At 41.6% G+C, this 17,512-nt stretch overlaps 2 protein-coding genes across 4 annotated transcripts in view; one reads left to right on the top strand and one right to left on the bottom strand.

Moving 5' to 3' along the window:
- Positions 1 to 652, bottom strand: part of LOC139544585 (uncharacterized) — a 40,642-nt gene extending 39,990 nt beyond the window's left edge. Inside the window, exon 1 of the mRNA XM_071351886.1 lies at positions 635 to 652. The gene's annotated coding sequence lies outside the window, so the exon portion shown is untranslated. The remainder of the gene's footprint in view (positions 1 to 634) is intronic.
- Positions 1 to 17,512, top strand: part of wrn (WRN RecQ like helicase) — a 40,023-nt gene that overhangs the window by 304 nt on the left and 22,207 nt on the right. For 2 of the 3 annotated variants that reach the window (XM_071351890.1, XM_071351892.1), the window contains exons 2-25: positions 529 to 605; positions 1,298 to 1,419; positions 1,793 to 1,938; positions 2,118 to 2,266; positions 2,567 to 2,716; positions 2,856 to 2,898; positions 4,104 to 4,206; positions 4,340 to 4,721; positions 6,665 to 6,733; positions 7,250 to 7,364; positions 8,036 to 8,111; positions 8,199 to 8,266; positions 9,384 to 9,492; positions 9,982 to 10,050; positions 10,897 to 10,979; positions 11,275 to 11,381; positions 11,912 to 12,099; positions 12,474 to 12,648; positions 12,907 to 13,088; positions 13,274 to 13,375; positions 13,490 to 13,582; positions 14,697 to 14,841; positions 14,987 to 15,157; positions 16,860 to 16,954. In XM_071351890.1, coding sequence (XP_071207991.1) covers positions 537 to 605; positions 1,298 to 1,419; positions 1,793 to 1,938; positions 2,118 to 2,266; positions 2,567 to 2,716; positions 2,856 to 2,898; positions 4,104 to 4,206; positions 4,340 to 4,721; positions 6,665 to 6,733; positions 7,250 to 7,364; positions 8,036 to 8,111; positions 8,199 to 8,266; positions 9,384 to 9,492; positions 9,982 to 10,050; positions 10,897 to 10,979; positions 11,275 to 11,381; positions 11,912 to 12,099; positions 12,474 to 12,648; positions 12,907 to 13,088; positions 13,274 to 13,375; positions 13,490 to 13,582; positions 14,697 to 14,841; positions 14,987 to 15,157; positions 16,860 to 16,954 — 3,011 coding nt within the window. In that variant the 5' untranslated portion in view covers positions 529 to 536. Of the gene's footprint in view, positions 1 to 10; positions 215 to 528; positions 606 to 1,297; positions 1,420 to 1,792; positions 1,939 to 2,117; positions 2,267 to 2,566; positions 2,717 to 2,855; positions 2,899 to 4,103; positions 4,207 to 4,339; positions 4,722 to 6,664; positions 6,734 to 7,249; positions 7,365 to 8,035; positions 8,112 to 8,198; positions 8,267 to 9,383; positions 9,493 to 9,981; positions 10,051 to 10,896; positions 10,980 to 11,274; positions 11,382 to 11,911; positions 12,100 to 12,473; positions 12,649 to 12,906; positions 13,089 to 13,273; positions 13,376 to 13,489; positions 13,583 to 14,696; positions 14,842 to 14,986; positions 15,158 to 16,859; positions 16,955 to 17,512 lie in introns of those variants that run through there. The other variant, XM_071351889.1, reaches the window with a different exon arrangement.

Here is a 17,512-nt window from a genome sequence, read left to right on the forward strand (position 1 = left end):
ACAATAGCTATCTAGCTAATGCAGCCAGCATAGCACATGACGAGTAAACAGTCAAGCAAGTCAACTACAACGTTTGTTTGCGTTGAATTCAGCAAACTAGCACGGATTCTTGACCTTAACCCTTGATGTAACATTAGAGAACGTTAGCCACCTAACTAACAACTTGGCAGCTGTTGGATTAACAATGGAAAGTTGGAAATATCTGCTATGACAGGTATCACCGCATGTACATGTGTTTTAGCCAATGCTAAACAATTTCAGACTGAAATGCAAACGTTAGCCTATAATAAAGATGGAAACACGACACTAGCCATGACAACAGCTGTCATTGTAAAGAGATTTATTTTACACCAGCAACATATTTTTCTGTTTATTTAGCTTACTAAGGAATACAATCTGATTTTTAAGCTGTATTTGTAAAAGAGGAAAATGTTGGAAACAAGGAAGGACTCATGCCACAGTGTTGTATTCTACACTGTAGATGCTGTAACTATTATTAACGCTTATAGAATTCTTTCCCTCTGACAGATTCAAACATGACTGACAGGAATTTACCTGAGTGGATGTCGAAGATAGAAACTACTGAAAAAGATGCACTTAAACAGGTAATTGAAGTTGAGTAAACAGTACTCACATATATGGTCCAAGATAGTGAACAACGAACTGGTATGGTTAGTAAGCCAGAAGTAGTTCCTGGTTCGTTAACAGATGGCAATATCACCAGCACAGTGTGTAGACAGGTCTACTGGCCTCCAAATGCCTGCCAACAGCTGTCTGAGGTTGGCTATCAAGGTGTGGTTAATTTTCAATTCAGTGAGACTCTCTAATTTGCTTATGTTTACCTATCCACCAGAGCTGTGCAGGGTCATATGCAAATAAAACCATTGCACTGTTTCTCTCAACCCATTTCAATATTCAGTATTGTTAGTGCATGTGATATTTCCTTTTGACCACCATTGTTAATTAGTTATAGTTAGAACATTTTAATTAATACTGACTTGAGTTTAATTCAACCAGTTTATTGATACTCCATGTGTTGCTGTATAGAGGTCTATGAGACGAGTCCTGCATCATGCTGTCACTCTTCAACATTTGCATATGTGATGTATGTACTGGAAATGTAAATTTCTGTACATGGAGTAAGAACTCATGTGCACGATGGACAATAGTGAATGGTCTTTTATTTGCATATTTCCTTCGACAGAGCAAACCCAATATGCCCAGTTCTGTGGATAATGGCTGGTAATGTAGTCTCTCTGTGGGGGTAATAAGTAACACTTTTGGTTTTTCTCAACAGGTTCAAACAGGACTCTATAAAAGAAATGTCATAGAGGATGACCTTCCTTATCTAGAGTTCACTGGCACAGTCATATTCAGCCAGGAGAAGAATGACTGCTCTTTTCTGTCTGACGAGTTAAGGTAATCAAGACTATCACCAGTCTAAGTCTCATAGTACATTCAGTGTACATGTAATAACACAGAGATTGAGCAGTCAATCAAGTCCGTTGTACAGTGGTAAGCAGGTAGGCCTAGCATGTGCAGTCATGGGTTTAGACGCATCACGTCTCTGAAGGCGTATCTATAATCTGGAACTCGTTGTCGGTTTGTGTTGATTGTAAAACGTGTTCACCGCTGTAAAATAAATGTCTGAATCCAAATTTTGGGGCAAATAACATCTCAAAAGTGTACCAACAGCATTGTACGTTAATTATAGTGGGAAATAATAGTTTTTTTACTTGGATTTTGCACCTCATTTACACATCAGTCCCTCTTGTTTTTTTTTTCTTCGTAGGTCTAGTCTTTCACCTGGCTCTGCTGTGGGGTTTGACATAGAATGGCCTCCTTCCTTCACCAAAGGCCAGAAGAAGAAAGTTGCCTTGGTCCAGCTGTGTGCTTCTGTGGAGAAGTGTTACCTTTTTCACCTCGCACCCATGTCAAGTAAAGTTCACAGGGGAAATGTCTCGAACATTGATTTATCATTGTATGAATCATTTTCTGCTTATCACTTCTGTTATGTTGTTGCTGCCTATAGTTTATCGGTATTTCGACACATCAGAAACATGTTTAGACCTGTTCTGCAATGGGTTTCTGTATTGCATATCTCTGACTTCTTGCAGGATTTCCAACTGGCTTGAAGATATTTTTGGAGGATGAGACAATCCGAAAAGTTGGCGTGGGCATCGAAGGAGACATGTGGAAGCTACTCTCTGACTTTGATGTCAAACTGAAGAATTTCGTGGAGCTTGGAGATTTGGCAAATGGAAGAGTAAGATCACAGAATTGTACCCTCATTTTACAGCAATTACACAACTACCAATGTGTTTACTCATGGGCCAATGTATCAAACACTTCCACTTGTTGGTGTGTAACCATATAGTCAAGTCGTAAACAAAATGTCAAGTTAAAAAGGTATCGTTCCAAATACAGCAAAAATACTGGCCTCAAATATTTCACCCAAAATGCATCTGCTAACATGCTATGAGGAATAGCAAAAGGACTGTTTGATTGCTCTAAAGCTACATACAGTATTATATCCTCACTGACTATAATTCTCTGTGATTTCCAGCTGCGATGCGGTGAGAGATGGAGTCTGGATGGGCTCGTCAAGCACCTGTTCAAGAAGAGGCTGTTCAAACAGCAGGATGTGCGCTGTAGCAATTGGGATGACTTTGAACTCTCCCAGGAACAGAAAAGATACGCAGCTACAGATGCTTATGTGAGTGGGGGAAAACCTACTGTATCATATTGTGTCATTGGAAGAATAGAGAACTGGTTTTGTGGGAGAGTTGTGCAAGGGATTCTGTGTTTGTTTATCAGCCATGTTTTTTATTTTTTATTTTTTTTGTCTTGCCTAGGCTGGCCTGATCATTCATAGCAAACTGAATACTATGGACCCTGGTGAGTATTGTGTAGATTTCTTTGATGTGTCATACATGTGTTATGTTTCTCAAATCCCAGTTATTTTATTGGTTTCCTTCATTTAAACCCCCTAAGGTCCATGTCCACGCCCCCGCGGAAATAAAATTAGAAAAATGTTTTTTTTTAAATCTCAATGGAAATCTGTCAGTTTAAGATAGAGATATCTGCGTCTCAATCCACCGGTTCCGCCTATGTCGCTCTTCTGCATTTGCGGTGAAAGGTGACAGAGCTAGAGCGGTGTTTATCAGACCATGAGACATCCTGAAAATGGTTCTTCTCACAAAATCCTCGGTAGCGTCTGAAGGGTTTGGCCAACAAACTATTATGACCCCTCTATGGAAAGATGAGACTCTCATGAACTCTTATGCTCTACGACCACCACAAGTGTCAGGGGACTCGTCTGAAGTCGGTACAGCCAATCTGCCTTCTGTCTGTAGTGTCCATACTGTTTGGGCTAACCCTCTGTGCAAAGGTGAGATTCTCACAAACATGTACAGTACCATTCAAAAGTTTGGACTCACTTACTCATTCTTTATTTTTATACACATACTAAGCAGCTCATGTTATAGACAGAAGCATGCTACATGGCATACCAATCCAAACTTGTCTCTTGGCATGTCCAGCCCATCCATTATGTCAGCCAGTCATGGCTAGCTTGAAAGTTTCTGTCTGTTTCTCTGACTAAACCAACTAGGCTCGTAATTGAACAATTGTATTCATATTTACAGATGGTATGCAAGTTTGTTATTAAGGCACATGCAAGTTATCACGTTCCAGAAGGCATTTCTGCCAAAAAAATCATTTTGATAAAAATGTAAGTTCAAATGGCTCTCCTGTGAATTAGTGACGCGTGACATACACCTAGTTTCCTGAAATGAGTCAGATCTTTTTTTATATCGCTCAGATATAGGAGAGACACTTCAGAACAAACTTCCTTTTGTTTTATTTGGGGGGGCTATTTGTTCCATGTAGTGAATAAGCTAATAGCAGTAAGAACCCCCCCAAACATTTTTATTTTTTATATATACTTCAAGGGGTCTTAAAATGCTAAATGATCTTTGGTATGACCTTCATAAAACAATTCTGTATAGTTAGTAGAATCCCCCCCTCCCCCGGCTTAGACTCTGGTTGGTTAATAGCGGTATCTTTAAACAAAATATATGTCTCTTTGTGCTCCAATAAAGGAGTGAATTCTCAGTCTGGCCTTAAGGACAAGCTGTCTCAAATGGCCAATGAAATTGAGGAATTAGCTGGCAGCATCCCAGAAGAAGTCAATGACATCCAGAGGTCCAGTATACAGACATTACTATTCCAACATCAAGATTGTTGTTCACTCATTTGTCTGATTCGTAAGTACAGTACAGACAAGGTCAGAAATGTAATCAGTCTCAAATGCATTTCTTTTCTTTTGTCATTGTAGCGTTGCAACGCTAGTGGAGGACCTGTATGTTAGTCTCACTGCTCTGAGAGATTTGCTGTCAAAGAACAACACCTCAGCTTCAAACATAGATCCAGAACCTTTGTCTCACGACCTCCCAGAGAACAAGACCCTCAGTCCTGACGGAACAGACGCAACCAATGGAACACAGATGGATCAGGGCTCACCCGGAGAAGATGAGGACCTCAATCACTCTAACATAGATCTCTTTAAGGTTCCTGAACCCATGGAAGAGGCCAGCAAACCCATAGACTATCAAGGAGACTGCATCATGTCCCTGGATATCTCAGAGTATGAGCTTCAAATGCTGGAGAGGCAAGCTAAGCAGGAGGATTTGGAGGAGCAGTCCACTTTGGAGTTCCAGGTGAAGAGCAAATCTATTTAGCCTGATCCCAGACCTGTTTGTGCTGTAATGCCAATTTCTATGGTCATCGTCACGCCAATAACCAATAAGACGGGACTAACAGATCTGGAACCAGGTTATATCCATTTGTATTTATGTGGAGGATTCTACATTAGATGTCATTGTTCAGGAAACAAGCTAAAGATAGAGAGTCCTTTATTGACCTCTGTTCATTTTGCATTATGCCACCTTCATGCAAATGTCCTGAAAGGTTGTTGGCAGCCATTTATTGTCCAACTGATGTGGGCTAGAACAACTAATATATTTAGCCCTCATTCAATAGGGATGGAAGTTTGAACAACTGGTAGTATTTGTGTCACTAGTTTCAATAGAATGTCTTAAGTCTGCATATCATAATATGGCCGGGGTGTCAGTAAACGTCAGGGGGAAAAAAACGTAAATAAATTGTTGCCAGCAGCACAGTTACAGTCACCAACACTATGGATAACATAAAAACCGCCTACCCAGCTCGGCTATGGCGAGTAAAATGCTCAGAGTGAGCTGTTCTCTCATGTCTTGAAGTAGCTACCAACTCTCTGAGTTTACGAGTGCCCAGGGCGCACTCTGGCACTCCAGATTGAATTTACGAATACACCTGTAGTATAAACCAGCCTTTAGTCTTAATCTTTGGTTGTTTAGTACATGCCCTCACATGTGAATCCTTAAAGAGATGGGTTTAAGAGTGTGTGAACTATGCTGAATGAGTGTAGACCAGGGTTTAAGAGTGTGTGAACTATGCTGAATGAGTGTAGACCAGGGTTTAAGAGTGTGTGAACTATGCTGAATGAGTGTAGACCAGGGTTTAAGAGTGTGTGAACTATGCTGAATGAGTGTAGACCAGGGTTTAAGAGTGTGTAAACTATGCTGAATGAGTGTAGACCAGGGTTTAAGAGTGTGTAAACTATGCTGAATGAGTGTAGACCAGGGTTTAAGAGTGTGTGAACTATGCTGAATGAGTGTAGACCAGGGTTTAAGAGTGTGTGAACTATGCTGAATGAGTGTAGACCAGGGTTTCCCAAACTCAGTCCTCTGGACCCCAAGTGGTGCACGTTTTAGTTTTTGACCTAGCAAAATAAACTAATCATCAAGCTTTTAATTATTTGAATCAGCTGTGTAGTGTTAGGGCAAAAACCAAAACGTGCCCCCCTCCAGAGGACTGAGTTTGGGAAACGCTAGTGTAGATGAAGAAGAGCTCTCCAGTAGGTTTACCAAAAACATTCAAGGGCCATTTTCTCAAAAGTGAGGTTACAAGTTGATCAACTTTCGAAGCAGAATTACTTTCCCATTGTTCTTCAACTGTAGTGTATGATATACCATTTTCTAGCTCTGAGTCTCTACTTTTATCCAATGTAAAAAATAAAAAAAACACCATTTCAAATGTTGCTTCATAAGATCAAGCCGAGCAGTCACATATAATAATATATTTAGCAGGTGCTTTTATCCAAAGAGACTTAGTCATGCTTACGTACATTTTACGTACGGGTGGTGCCGGGAATCAAACCCACCTGCCGTTGTAAGTAGGGCTGTGGCGATACAAGTATCGCAATATTTTTTCCATAGCAAAAATATAAAACAAGCAGACCAAACTCTTTTGGTCCTTTAAAAACCTGCTGTATGTAAAATATTGTGTGCTATAGCTTGGAAAATAAATTGGACTGGATGACAATATAATGATGTTTGTTTCCAACATTAGGGATGTTTTCCTAAAGAAGGTAAATCCGCTTCATGTTTTGTTTCCTTGCCATGATACTAACAAGTATCTACTGGTATCGTCCCGGCACTAGTTGCAAGCGCCATGCTCTAACAATTGAGCTACAGTAGACCTCATTCATTATCTTCACCAATCAACTTCACCCACAGTATTAGGTTCTTAATGCTTTGCTCTTTTGCCTTTTCTATTGAAGGAGAAAAATGCACCGGATGACTCTGCAGACCTATTGTACGAAGTGGAGCTGGAGAGCGAGATGCTACAGGTAATAGTCTGGATGTTAGAGAGAACGATGGATTTCCCCTCTTACCATACATTATCCTTACAGATGTTATCCTAACCTCTCATCAGTCAGTATGCCCATTCTCAATAAGCCAGTTTTACACATTCAAGCACGTCTGAGGTGTGGATTTTTCTCATTAACCTTCTTATAGCAGGCCTGGGTCAAAATATGTCAAAAATGTGAGTTTGTTAGTTTGATTTGTATAAAATATGTCAAAACCATGAGTTTGTTAGCTAGGTTTTTTGTTTGCTTTGTACAATTGAACCAATGGATGTATTTATGTTCTGCTTTTATTTAACTAGGTAAGTTATTGAACATATTTTATTTTACAATAACGACCTGACAATGGATTAAGTACGAGCTCCAAACTAAATCAAGTACGTATTATATTTTCAAATGTACAAAAGTATATTTGACATAGGCATTTTCCCCAGGTCTACTATTGGTTAAGAACCAGTGCCTTGTGTGATGATGTGGTTTGGATGTTTCTCACCTCAGTGTGTGGAGGAAGTGGAGAGGTTGACTCAACAGAAGCAACACCAACCTGAGGAAATGCCCTCTGACCTTGGCAATGAGGAGGATGACATAGAGGAGCTGGAAGAAGAAGATTTTGGTACTGATGGAGCTATGTCTTAGCTGTTTTAGGTTTCAAAGATTGTTGTGGAGAAATACTAATGGACTGACTGACAAATAGGCAGCCTTATTATAATCTATTGCGAGTGTAAAAGGAGGATGCTCTCAGTCTACTGTGTGTTGATTGAAGTAGAGTGACGGTACATTTTAATAAAAGGAGCTAATAATAGCTATAATTTTCTGCTGTAGGCAGTGGAAATAGTGGTGAGCCTTTACACAAATCCCATGACCTATATAGCCAGCATTATAATTAAATCATGCTCTACTCTGTTAAAAAATCAATACCAACACAGAAACCTATTCAAAATCACACGTTGAGATAGATTTAAGCAATAAGGCCCAACCGGGTGTGGTATATGGCCAATATACCACGGCTAAGGACTGTTCTTACGTACGACGCATGCGGAGTGCCTGGACACAGCCTTTAGCCGTGGCATATTGGCTATATACCACAAACTACTTATTAATCCAATTCCCTCTAGGAGTTGGGCTCATTGCCAACAGCAGGGTTTTAGAATAGCAGTTTCGGATTAATCGCCAGCCTTGTGTACTCGGGCAGATGTTAACCTCCAGTGTCAAATGTACTCAGGCTGATGTGAGTGTATTTCTGTGTCAGTCTATTGAGGCCTCTTTCCCCCTCTCCACATCCAGATCCATCTCTTCCAGAGCCACTCCCTGAACAAATCAAATGTCTAAAGATGTATTTTGGACATAGTCGCTTCAAGCCGTAAGTCACCCCCCCCCCCCCCCTCCCCCATATGTTCATATTATAATTTGTCATTTGTACATGAAAGAGAAATCCCCTCTGTTTCAGAGTACAATGGAAAGTAATTCACTCTGTTCTGAAGGAGAGGCGAGATAACCTTGTTGTCATGGCAACAGGTAAGTTCCATCCCCCACTCGCCATCATGTTAAGTTAATTATGATTGACTAAGTCGTCACGGTAATATGAGCATCCATATGGATGGCATCGTATAGTTCCAATAATAAAGTGTAGTTCGTAAATGAATATTCCCAGAAGAGGTACATAAAAATATATATATATATTGGGCTTTCATCCTTTTGTTCAAATCTGATGTACTTGCACTTATACTACTGCTATTGCACTGCCACCTAGTGGATGGTTTCGTTATGACTCTGAAATCTCTATGCACATTAATCAGACCTGTATGACAAGTAGCGTAAGTTAGTTCTGCTGCGGGATATTCAAGGGTACTGCAAATATATTTGTAGTTACAGATTCACACAAAAAAAATCACAAAAGCTCTGAGGAAGGTTGTGTGGTCGATACGTAAAGCTTAATAAGGAACAGTGCCGGTTTCTTAGTTTTAATCATTTTATTCAACTGTTACTGTGCACCTGAAAAAAAGACAGCTCAGATGTGCGAGTGCCTTTTTGAATTATAGTTACAGATGACAACATCCTTTAATTAGTTTGTGACAGAAACAGGCTGAATGAGTATAGTCACGAACCGGCTCTTAACAGAAAGGGAGACAACGCAGAGATCAAGGAATAACAAAAATATATTTCTTCACTAAAGTAAACTATATTTTAATTAACAATTGTGTGTGGTTGCGTGCAAAGATGGTAATAATATGGAGCCATGCCAAAATAAACAAACCACAAAATGCCACAACCAAACCAACATACATTGTGTTTGCACGGAGAGAGTCTCCTCAATGAATGGGGGGAAAGGTGTATTTATCCCCGGGACACACCTGGACTTGGGTGTGTTTCCCTGACAACCCTCCCAGCTCCGCCCACCAACATCATATTAAGGAAAACAAGAGCAAAGAGAAAGAAATTCGGTAGACAGAGTGGGAGGGTCGTCACAGTATAGTTAAGGAAAATATGCTATCACTTATTCAACTAACTATTTTGTGCAATGGAACATCTTGGGTTAGTAGGTGAGATATGCAACGTGATGTAAAATCAATGAGGATGTCAGCCATTGGTATTCTACCAGGTAAACTAAGTGTTTGTCCATGTCTCCCTGAAGGCTATGGGAAAAGCCTGTGCTTCCAGTTCCCCCCAGTGTACTGTGTTGGCGTCAGCATTGTTATCTGTCCTCTCATCGCTCTCATGGAGGATCAAGTGCTCCAGCTCGAGTGAGTAGCAACATTTTAGCACCAGTAACCTTTTAAAAATACCGTCCCTACCAATGTCATTTTCTACTTTTAACATATTTTGATTGTCATACGCCATTGATAGAAATAATCACATGAGTTCGACTGCTTGTTTTTCCCCATATATATTGAAAAATGTGAAAATGTCATGTTTTGCAGGAATAGAAGTATCTGGTAACCATTAGAGCTCATCAATGTTGGTATTCTTCTGAGTGAAACAGTATGTAGTGTTTGGGTTATAGGTGACACCTAGTCAGCCAGTGGTGCGTTCAGCAGGACATAACGTTGTGCAACGTGCAGATAGAAAAACAGCATGTAGAACAAACACCCCTCTAACATGTAGAATAAGGAACCGTGTCGGCTCTATTCATAATATTTCTATCTGCAACGTTCCACAACCTGAACGCTGTCCAGGTGAGATCACGGTGAGGTTCTCCTGCAACAACGTAGCGTTTTCTCTTCATTTTCCAGAATGTCCAACATTCCAGCTTGTTTTCTCGGCTCTGCTCAGACCAAAAATGTTTTAGCCGGCTTGAAACAGTAAGCCCCTTTTCAATTTTTTATTTTTTTATTTTACTAAATGTTTGCCAACTGCTAAAGTATTACAACTGCATAAAAGTATTTTGTTCTTAGTTCTGACAGAAAATGTAGTCATGTGATATGTCCCTAAAGGGATGTTTACATGCACCCTCTCCTTCCTCTGTTCTGTCACCATGTGTAATATACTAATTTATACTTTTTACAGTCAAGGGGCATTGTAGCCTGAGTGCCAGTCTGTTTGTGCTATCATGTCAACTCCTTGTCATGCCAGTGACAATGAGCAATGAAGTTGGCCAGAGCAAACAGATCTGGGACCAGGCTACCAATGTCATAAGTCAGCTCCCAGGCCCACAGTGTACTGAGTTTACCAGCTGTATGAACTGTAAATTGATCAATTAAAGTGGCAATATGTAATTTCTTGGGTGACTCAAATTCACATAGAAATGTAAGTTATAGATCTATCATTCTACTTGAAAGCAAATCTAAGAGGTAGATATGTTCTAGGTGCACTATTTCTATGCTTCCAGTTCTTAAGTTTTGTTTTTGCGTCTTTTTGTACACCAGCTGAAACAACCATATTTTTGGTTATTAAATATATTTCAGTGGTTTGGATGGTACAATGATAGTATAGACAATCTTACTTTGTCACAAACTGAAATTAAGCGAACTATTAGTTTTAGCAACCAGGTAATGGCGGAGCAATTTCTGCATAGTGTTACTTTAAGACTAAACAACATCTAGCAGGACTGTGGAACTGGAAAGCCTGAATTTTGCACCCCTGTTATAAGTAAAGCCTGCTTATGTACCAACTAGGCAGAAAATAACATGACCCTATTCTGTCTTTAGGGGGCAATACAGAGTTGTATACATGACCCCAGAATACTGCTCAGGCAATGTAGCTCTACTCGAACAGCTCGATAGAAGTATAGGTGAGTGAACTCTAGGTTCCAATTCATGACTTTCTTTTAAATATTTCTCCTTATACATTTATACAGATATATTCCATTTTCTCAAGCCTTGTCTTTTTCTACATTTAGCAGTGAGAATATAGCTGATGGAGGTGTTTCCCAGAAACATCATCTTTAGAACAAAGATTATCTTAAGTTCATTGGTAGGCAATGGACGAACAATCATTTAACTCTAAAGATGATCTTTTATGTTTTTTGGGGAAAATAACTATTCTGGGGTGAGTTATCTCTGCATTCTGCTGTGCTTGTCCTGCAGGAATCTCTTTGATAGCGGTGGATGAGGCTCATTGTATCTCTGAGTGGGGCCATGACTTCAGAGGTGCATACAGGAGTCTGGGAAACCTGAAGAGAAGTCTACCTAACGTAAGAACATTAGTCTCTCATTGCATACATCATTTGGTGATGCCAAAGAAAAATGTCCATCCTGAATGGACAATAAAGTTTTATTCTATCACAGACAGCCATCATCTTAAACAATATATTATCAATTAGAGGCAATCCTCCGTCATAATTCTTATGTAGTCATGTCATAATGAGGACATAACAGATGTTGCATAACAGGTCAGCTACATAATTCTATGTATCGTGGACAGTTGGCAAACGCTGACATCCTTCTTATGGTACTCTTATGTGGAGGACTTACAATGGTGTCAAGTGAACGTTTTACCAGGATTGAACGACTGTGTTCCGTGTTCAGGTTCCCATTGACTGTGTTCCGTGTTCAGGTTCCCATTGACTGTGTTCCGTGTTCAGGTTCCCATTGACTGTGTTCCGTGTTCAGGTTCCCATTGACTGTGTTCCGTGTTCAGGTTCCCATTGACTGTGTTCCGTGTTCAGGTTCCCATTGACTGTGTTCCGTGTTCAGGTTTCCATTGACTGTGTTCCGTGTTCAGGTTCCCATCGTGGCGCTGACTGCCACTGCAAGCCCATCCATCAGGGAGGACATAGTGAAGAGTCTGAACCTGGAGCAACCCATCGTCACCTGCACCTCCTTCGACCGGCCCAACCTCTACCTGGACGTCAACCGCAAGTCTGGGGGCGTGTTTCAGGACCTGAATGGCTTCCTGAAGAAGACCACCGGGTAGGCTCATATATTAATTGCTTATTATTCAACATATATTTAGGTCCATATACTGAATGAAGGTTAATAATATATTTAAGCAGACCTAGCTATATGATGTTTTTTTTAAAATTCAGGATATGTACTGTATATATATGCTTTTGGGAATATTGGTGAATATGGAGCCAGCTTTTATCATAGTAATGATATTAATATCCATGTTTTGTTTGTATAGGAAAAGATGACATCCAATGTCTTTGAGCAGATGCTGGATATAAAAATGTATTCGGTAGATGATACTCGGCACAATGCAATCTATCCTCCCACAACGTTTCGACCAATTAGATCAAAATAGCTTCTTTTTTTTTTGTGTCATTTGCTGTCGGCTATTTCAGGGGGGATTATGAGTTTGAAGGGTCCTCTATTGTGTACTGCCCCTCGAGGAAAGAGGCTGAGCGTGTGACCTCAACTCTGACCTCGCTGGGTGTCACGTGTGGTGTATACCATGCTGGTCTGGGCATCAAACAGAGGAGGGAGACCCAGTATCGCTTCATGAGGGATGAAATCCAGGTGTGCTTTTAAATCTTTAAGAAACAAAAACAAGTTTCAAATATTTTAAATTAAATCCAGGTGGGTTAGATTTATTGCTATACTGTGTAGAGATTGATAGTAGCAAAATATATGCCAAATTTAGTTGAATTAGTCTCTTCTCTCCAAATATAAATCAGTTTGTGGTTCTTTGCAAATTCTATACAGGCATGAAAACACATAAACATTGTCCACCTCTGTATGCAAGCATACTTATATGGTTTTGTTAATTGTTTTTAGTGTATTGTGGCTACAGTTGCTTTTGGAATGGGGATCAATAAGGCTGACATCAGGAAGGTGATCCATTATGGAGCCCCTAAGGAGATGGAATCTTACTACCAGGAGATTGGACGTGCTGGGAGAGACGGACTTCCAAGTGCCTGCCACGTCCTGTGGGCACCAGCAGATCTAAAATTAAACAGGTCACTCTTTTTTGTGATTATGTTATAAGAATGTAAAAAAATATATATATATATATTAGTTCATAAATGGTAGACAAGACAGTTATAACAAATAAATAATATTGTCTGTCTTGACATGAAGCCTTCAGAGTTCAGATTAGTGAAACCCAGACCTGAACTGAGTCTTTTATTGTTGTTCTGTACAGGTTTCTCATCAACCAGGTAGCAAACAACAAATTCCGGGGCTACAAGCTCAAAATGATGGGCAAAATGGACTTGTATCTCAACTCATCCAAGTGCAGAAGGAAGTAAGTCTTGTTCTTGTTCCGTAATGAGTGATACATGTTTTAGGTACATATCAGTATATTGTGTCAATAGCTACCTGTATTCAAAGTATTGCTTCACATTTCATTTCTCTTTAGGCTGATCCTCTCCCACTTTGAAGACAAACAGCTTCGAAAGGTGACCTCGGGCATCATGGGAACTGACCAGTGCTGTGACAACTGCCGATCTGGGTGGGTGTTTTCCCAGCAATTTTCTGTTCTGTTCTGTGTAAAATAACATCCACATGTTCTTTTAGCTCCACATAACATGCACTGTTTACTGTGTTCTGTTTCCACCATCTTTGGGTTCTTTTAGACCTGGGCTGCCCAACCCTTTTCCTGGAGATCTACTGTCCTGTAGGTTTTCACTCCAACCCTTTTCCTGGAGATCTACTGTCCTGTAGGTTTTCACTCCAACCCTTTTCCTGGAGATCTACTGTCCTGTAGGTTTTCACTCCAACCCTTTTTCTGGAGATCTACTGTCCTGTAGGTTTTCACTCCAACCCTTTTTCTGGAGATCTACTGTCCTGTAGGTTTTCACTCCAACCCTCTTCCTGGAGATCTACTGTCCTGTGGGTTTTCACTCCAACCCTCTTCCCGGAGATCTACTGTCCTGTAGGTTTTCACTCCAACCCTCTTCCCGGAGATCTACTGTCCTGTAGGTTTTCACTCCAACCCTCTTCCCGGAGATCTACTGTCCTGTGGGTTTTCACTCCAACCCTCTTCCCGGAGATCTACTGTCCTGTAGGTTTTCACTCCAACCCTCTTCCCGGAGATCTACTGTCCTGTAGGTTTTCACTCCAACCCTCTTCCCGGAGATCTACTGTCCTGTAGATTTTCACTCCAACCCTCTTCCCGGAGATCTACTGTCCTGTGGGTTTTCACTCCAACCCTCTTCCCGGAGATCTACTGTCCTGTGGGTTTTCACTCCAACCCTCTTCCCGGAGATCTACTGTCCTGTGGGTTTTCACTCCAACCCTCTTCCCGGAGATCTACTGTCCTGTGGGATCTACTACAGGGCAGTAGATCTCCAGGAAGAGGGTTGGGCTGTAAACCTACAGGGCAGTAGATCTCCAGGAAGAGGGTTGGGCTGTAAACCTACAGGGCAGTAGATCTCCAGGAAGAGGGTTGGACTGTAAACCTACAGGACAGTAGATCTCCAGGAAGAGGGTTGGGCTGTAAACCTACAGGGCAGTAGATCTCCAGGAAGAGGGTTGGACTGTAAACCTACAGGACAGTAGATCTCCAGGAAGAGGGTTGGGCAGCCCTGTTTTAGATCATCCATTGGGAATGTGTGTGTTTTCAGGGCGGTGAACAGAGTCGGTGTAAATGACACAGTGGACGGTGGGCGTCAGGACTACGGTGTGTTGGCATTCCAGCTGATGGGAGCCGTCAGTGCTATGGGGGAGAGATTCGGCTCCGCAGCCCCCATCCTGTTCCTCCGTGGATCAGTGAGTTTGAGAGTTTTGGGCTGGGTCATGTTCATTAGGGCATACTGGAACAAAACAGGAAAATGATTGTGTCCAGGTTGTCCCACTCTGTTTCCGTTAGTCTACTTGGTGCCTAATGAACATGACCTTGTTCTTCTTCTTCCAGTACTCTCAAAGGGTTCCTGAGAAGTACCGGTGTCACCCTCTGTTTGGAGCTGGGAAGAGTGTCTCTGAGCCCTGCTGGAAAGCCCTGGCACGTGAGCTGGTGAATGAGGAATACCTGAAGGAAGCCACCGGCACTAGCAAGTTCTGTATCCTCTGTAAAATCACCCCCAAGGTACGACATAACATATCACAACATATCACAACAACACAACATGTATCACAACCATAATATATTACAACATAACACTACATACAGTGCATTCGGAAAGTATTCAGACCCCTTTTTCCATATTTTGTTACGTTACAGCCTTATTCCAAAATGGATGAAAACAAATGTTTCCCTCAATCTACCCCATTACCCCATTATGACAGTGAAAACAGGTTTTTAGACATTTTTGCAAATGTATTAAAAATAAAAAACTGATACCTTATTTACGTGATTGATGACCTTTTGCTATGAGACTCGAAACTGAGCTCAGGTGCATCCTGTTTCCATTGAACATCATGTTTCTACAACTTGATTGGAGCCATCTGTGGTAAATTCAATTGATTGGACATGATTTGGAAAGGCACACACCTGTTTATATAAGGTCCCACAGTTGACAGTGCATGTCAGAGCAAAAACCAAGCCATGAGTTCAAAGGTATTGTCCGTACAGCTCCAAGACAGGATTGTATCGAGGCACATGTATGGGGAAGGGTACCAAAAAATGTCTACAGCATTGAAGGTCCCCAAGAACACAGTGGCCTCCATCATTTTTAAATTGAATACGTTTGGAACCACCAAGACTCTTCCTAGAGCTGGCAGCCCGGCCAAACTGAGCAATCGGGGGAGAAGGGCCTTGGTCAGGGAGGTGACCAACAACTCAATGGTCACTCTGACAGAGCTCCAGAGTTCCTCTGTGATGGGAGAACCTTCCAGAAGGACAACCATCTCTGCAGCATTCCACCAATCAGGCCTTTATGGAAGAGTGGTCAGACGGAAGCCACTCCTCAGTAAAAGGCACATGACAGCGCGCTTGGAGTTTGCTAAAAGGCACCAAAGGAAAGCTAGATTGAACTCTTTGGCCTGAGTGCCAAGCGTCACATCTCGAGGAAACCTGGCACCATCCTTACGGTTAAGCATGGTGGTGGCAGCATCATACTGTGGGGATGTTTTTCAGCGTCAGGGACTGGGAGACTAGTCAGGATCGAGGGAAAGATGAACGGAACAAAGTACAGAGATCCTTGATGAAAACTTGCTCAGGATCTCAGACTGAGGCCATGGTTCACCTTCCAACAGGAAGGGGAGAAACTCCCCAAATACAGGTGTGCTAAGCTTGTAGCGTCACACCCAAGAAGACTCGAGGCTGTAATCGCTGCCAAAGATGCTTCAACAAAGTACTGAGTAAAGGATCTGAATACTTATGTAAACGTGATATTTCAGTTTTTGCTTTGTCATTATGGGGTATTCTGTGTAGATTGAGGGGGGGGCAAATTTAATACATTTTAGAATAACGTGGAAAAAGTCAAGGGGTCTGAATACTACAACATAACACAACAGTATATTCTATACTACTGTCTCAGGACCGTTTCTCAGACTGGAATCAGTTATTTTGGATACCTGGTGGTAGTGTAAATGTTATGTCTTTGACAGTTTGTTTTGTCTTAAATCAAGAATTGTCAATGTGTTTATGGCTGAAACGTATTTCTAAGCATACTGCCTATAGAAATCAGGTGTAGTAAGCATGTTGGCTGTTCCTGAGGCGACCACTAGGCGACCACTAGGCGACCACTAGGCGACCACTAGGCGACCACTTACTACAGCTTTCTCTATTATGTGTCTTATTCAGGGATGGGTTCAATTCCATTTCAATATATCATTCTTATTCAAAGGGGAGGTGGTGGCTGAGCCGAGCCCTGGATGAGAAACAGAGAACCCTCCTGCTCCAGTCGAGTGACCCTGACCTCAACACCTGGTCTGCACTAAGGTATGCACTACGTAGTACACTACCACATTCTACTGCTACTTAGTGTGCACACTCATTAGGGAGAGGACACACTCTTTAGGGAGAGGACACACTCTTTAGGGAGAGGACACACTCTTTAGGGAGAGGACACACTCTTTAGGGAGAGGACACACTCTTTAGGGAGAGGACACACTCTTTAGGGAGAGGACACACTCTTTAGGGAGAGGACACACTCTTTAGGGAGAGGACACACTCTTTAGGGAGAGGACACACTCTTTAGGGAGAGAACACACTCTTTAGGGAGAGGACACACTCTTTAGGGAGAGGACACACTCTTTAGGGAGAGGACACACTCTTTAGGGAGAGGACACACTCTTTAGGGAGAGGACACACTCTTTAGGGAGAGGACACACTCTTTAGAGAGAGGACACACTCTTTAGGGAGAGGACACACTCTTTAGGGAGGGGACACACTCTTTAGGGAGAGGACACACTCTTTAGGGAGAGGACACACTCTTTAGGGAGAGGACACACTCTTTAGGGAGAGGACACACTCTTTAGGGAGGGGACACACTCTTTA

This window comes from Salvelinus alpinus, chromosome 18 (assembly GCF_045679555.1).
Source record: "Salvelinus alpinus chromosome 18, SLU_Salpinus.1, whole genome shotgun sequence".
Taxonomy (NCBI): Eukaryota; Metazoa; Chordata; class Actinopteri; order Salmoniformes; family Salmonidae; genus Salvelinus; species Salvelinus alpinus.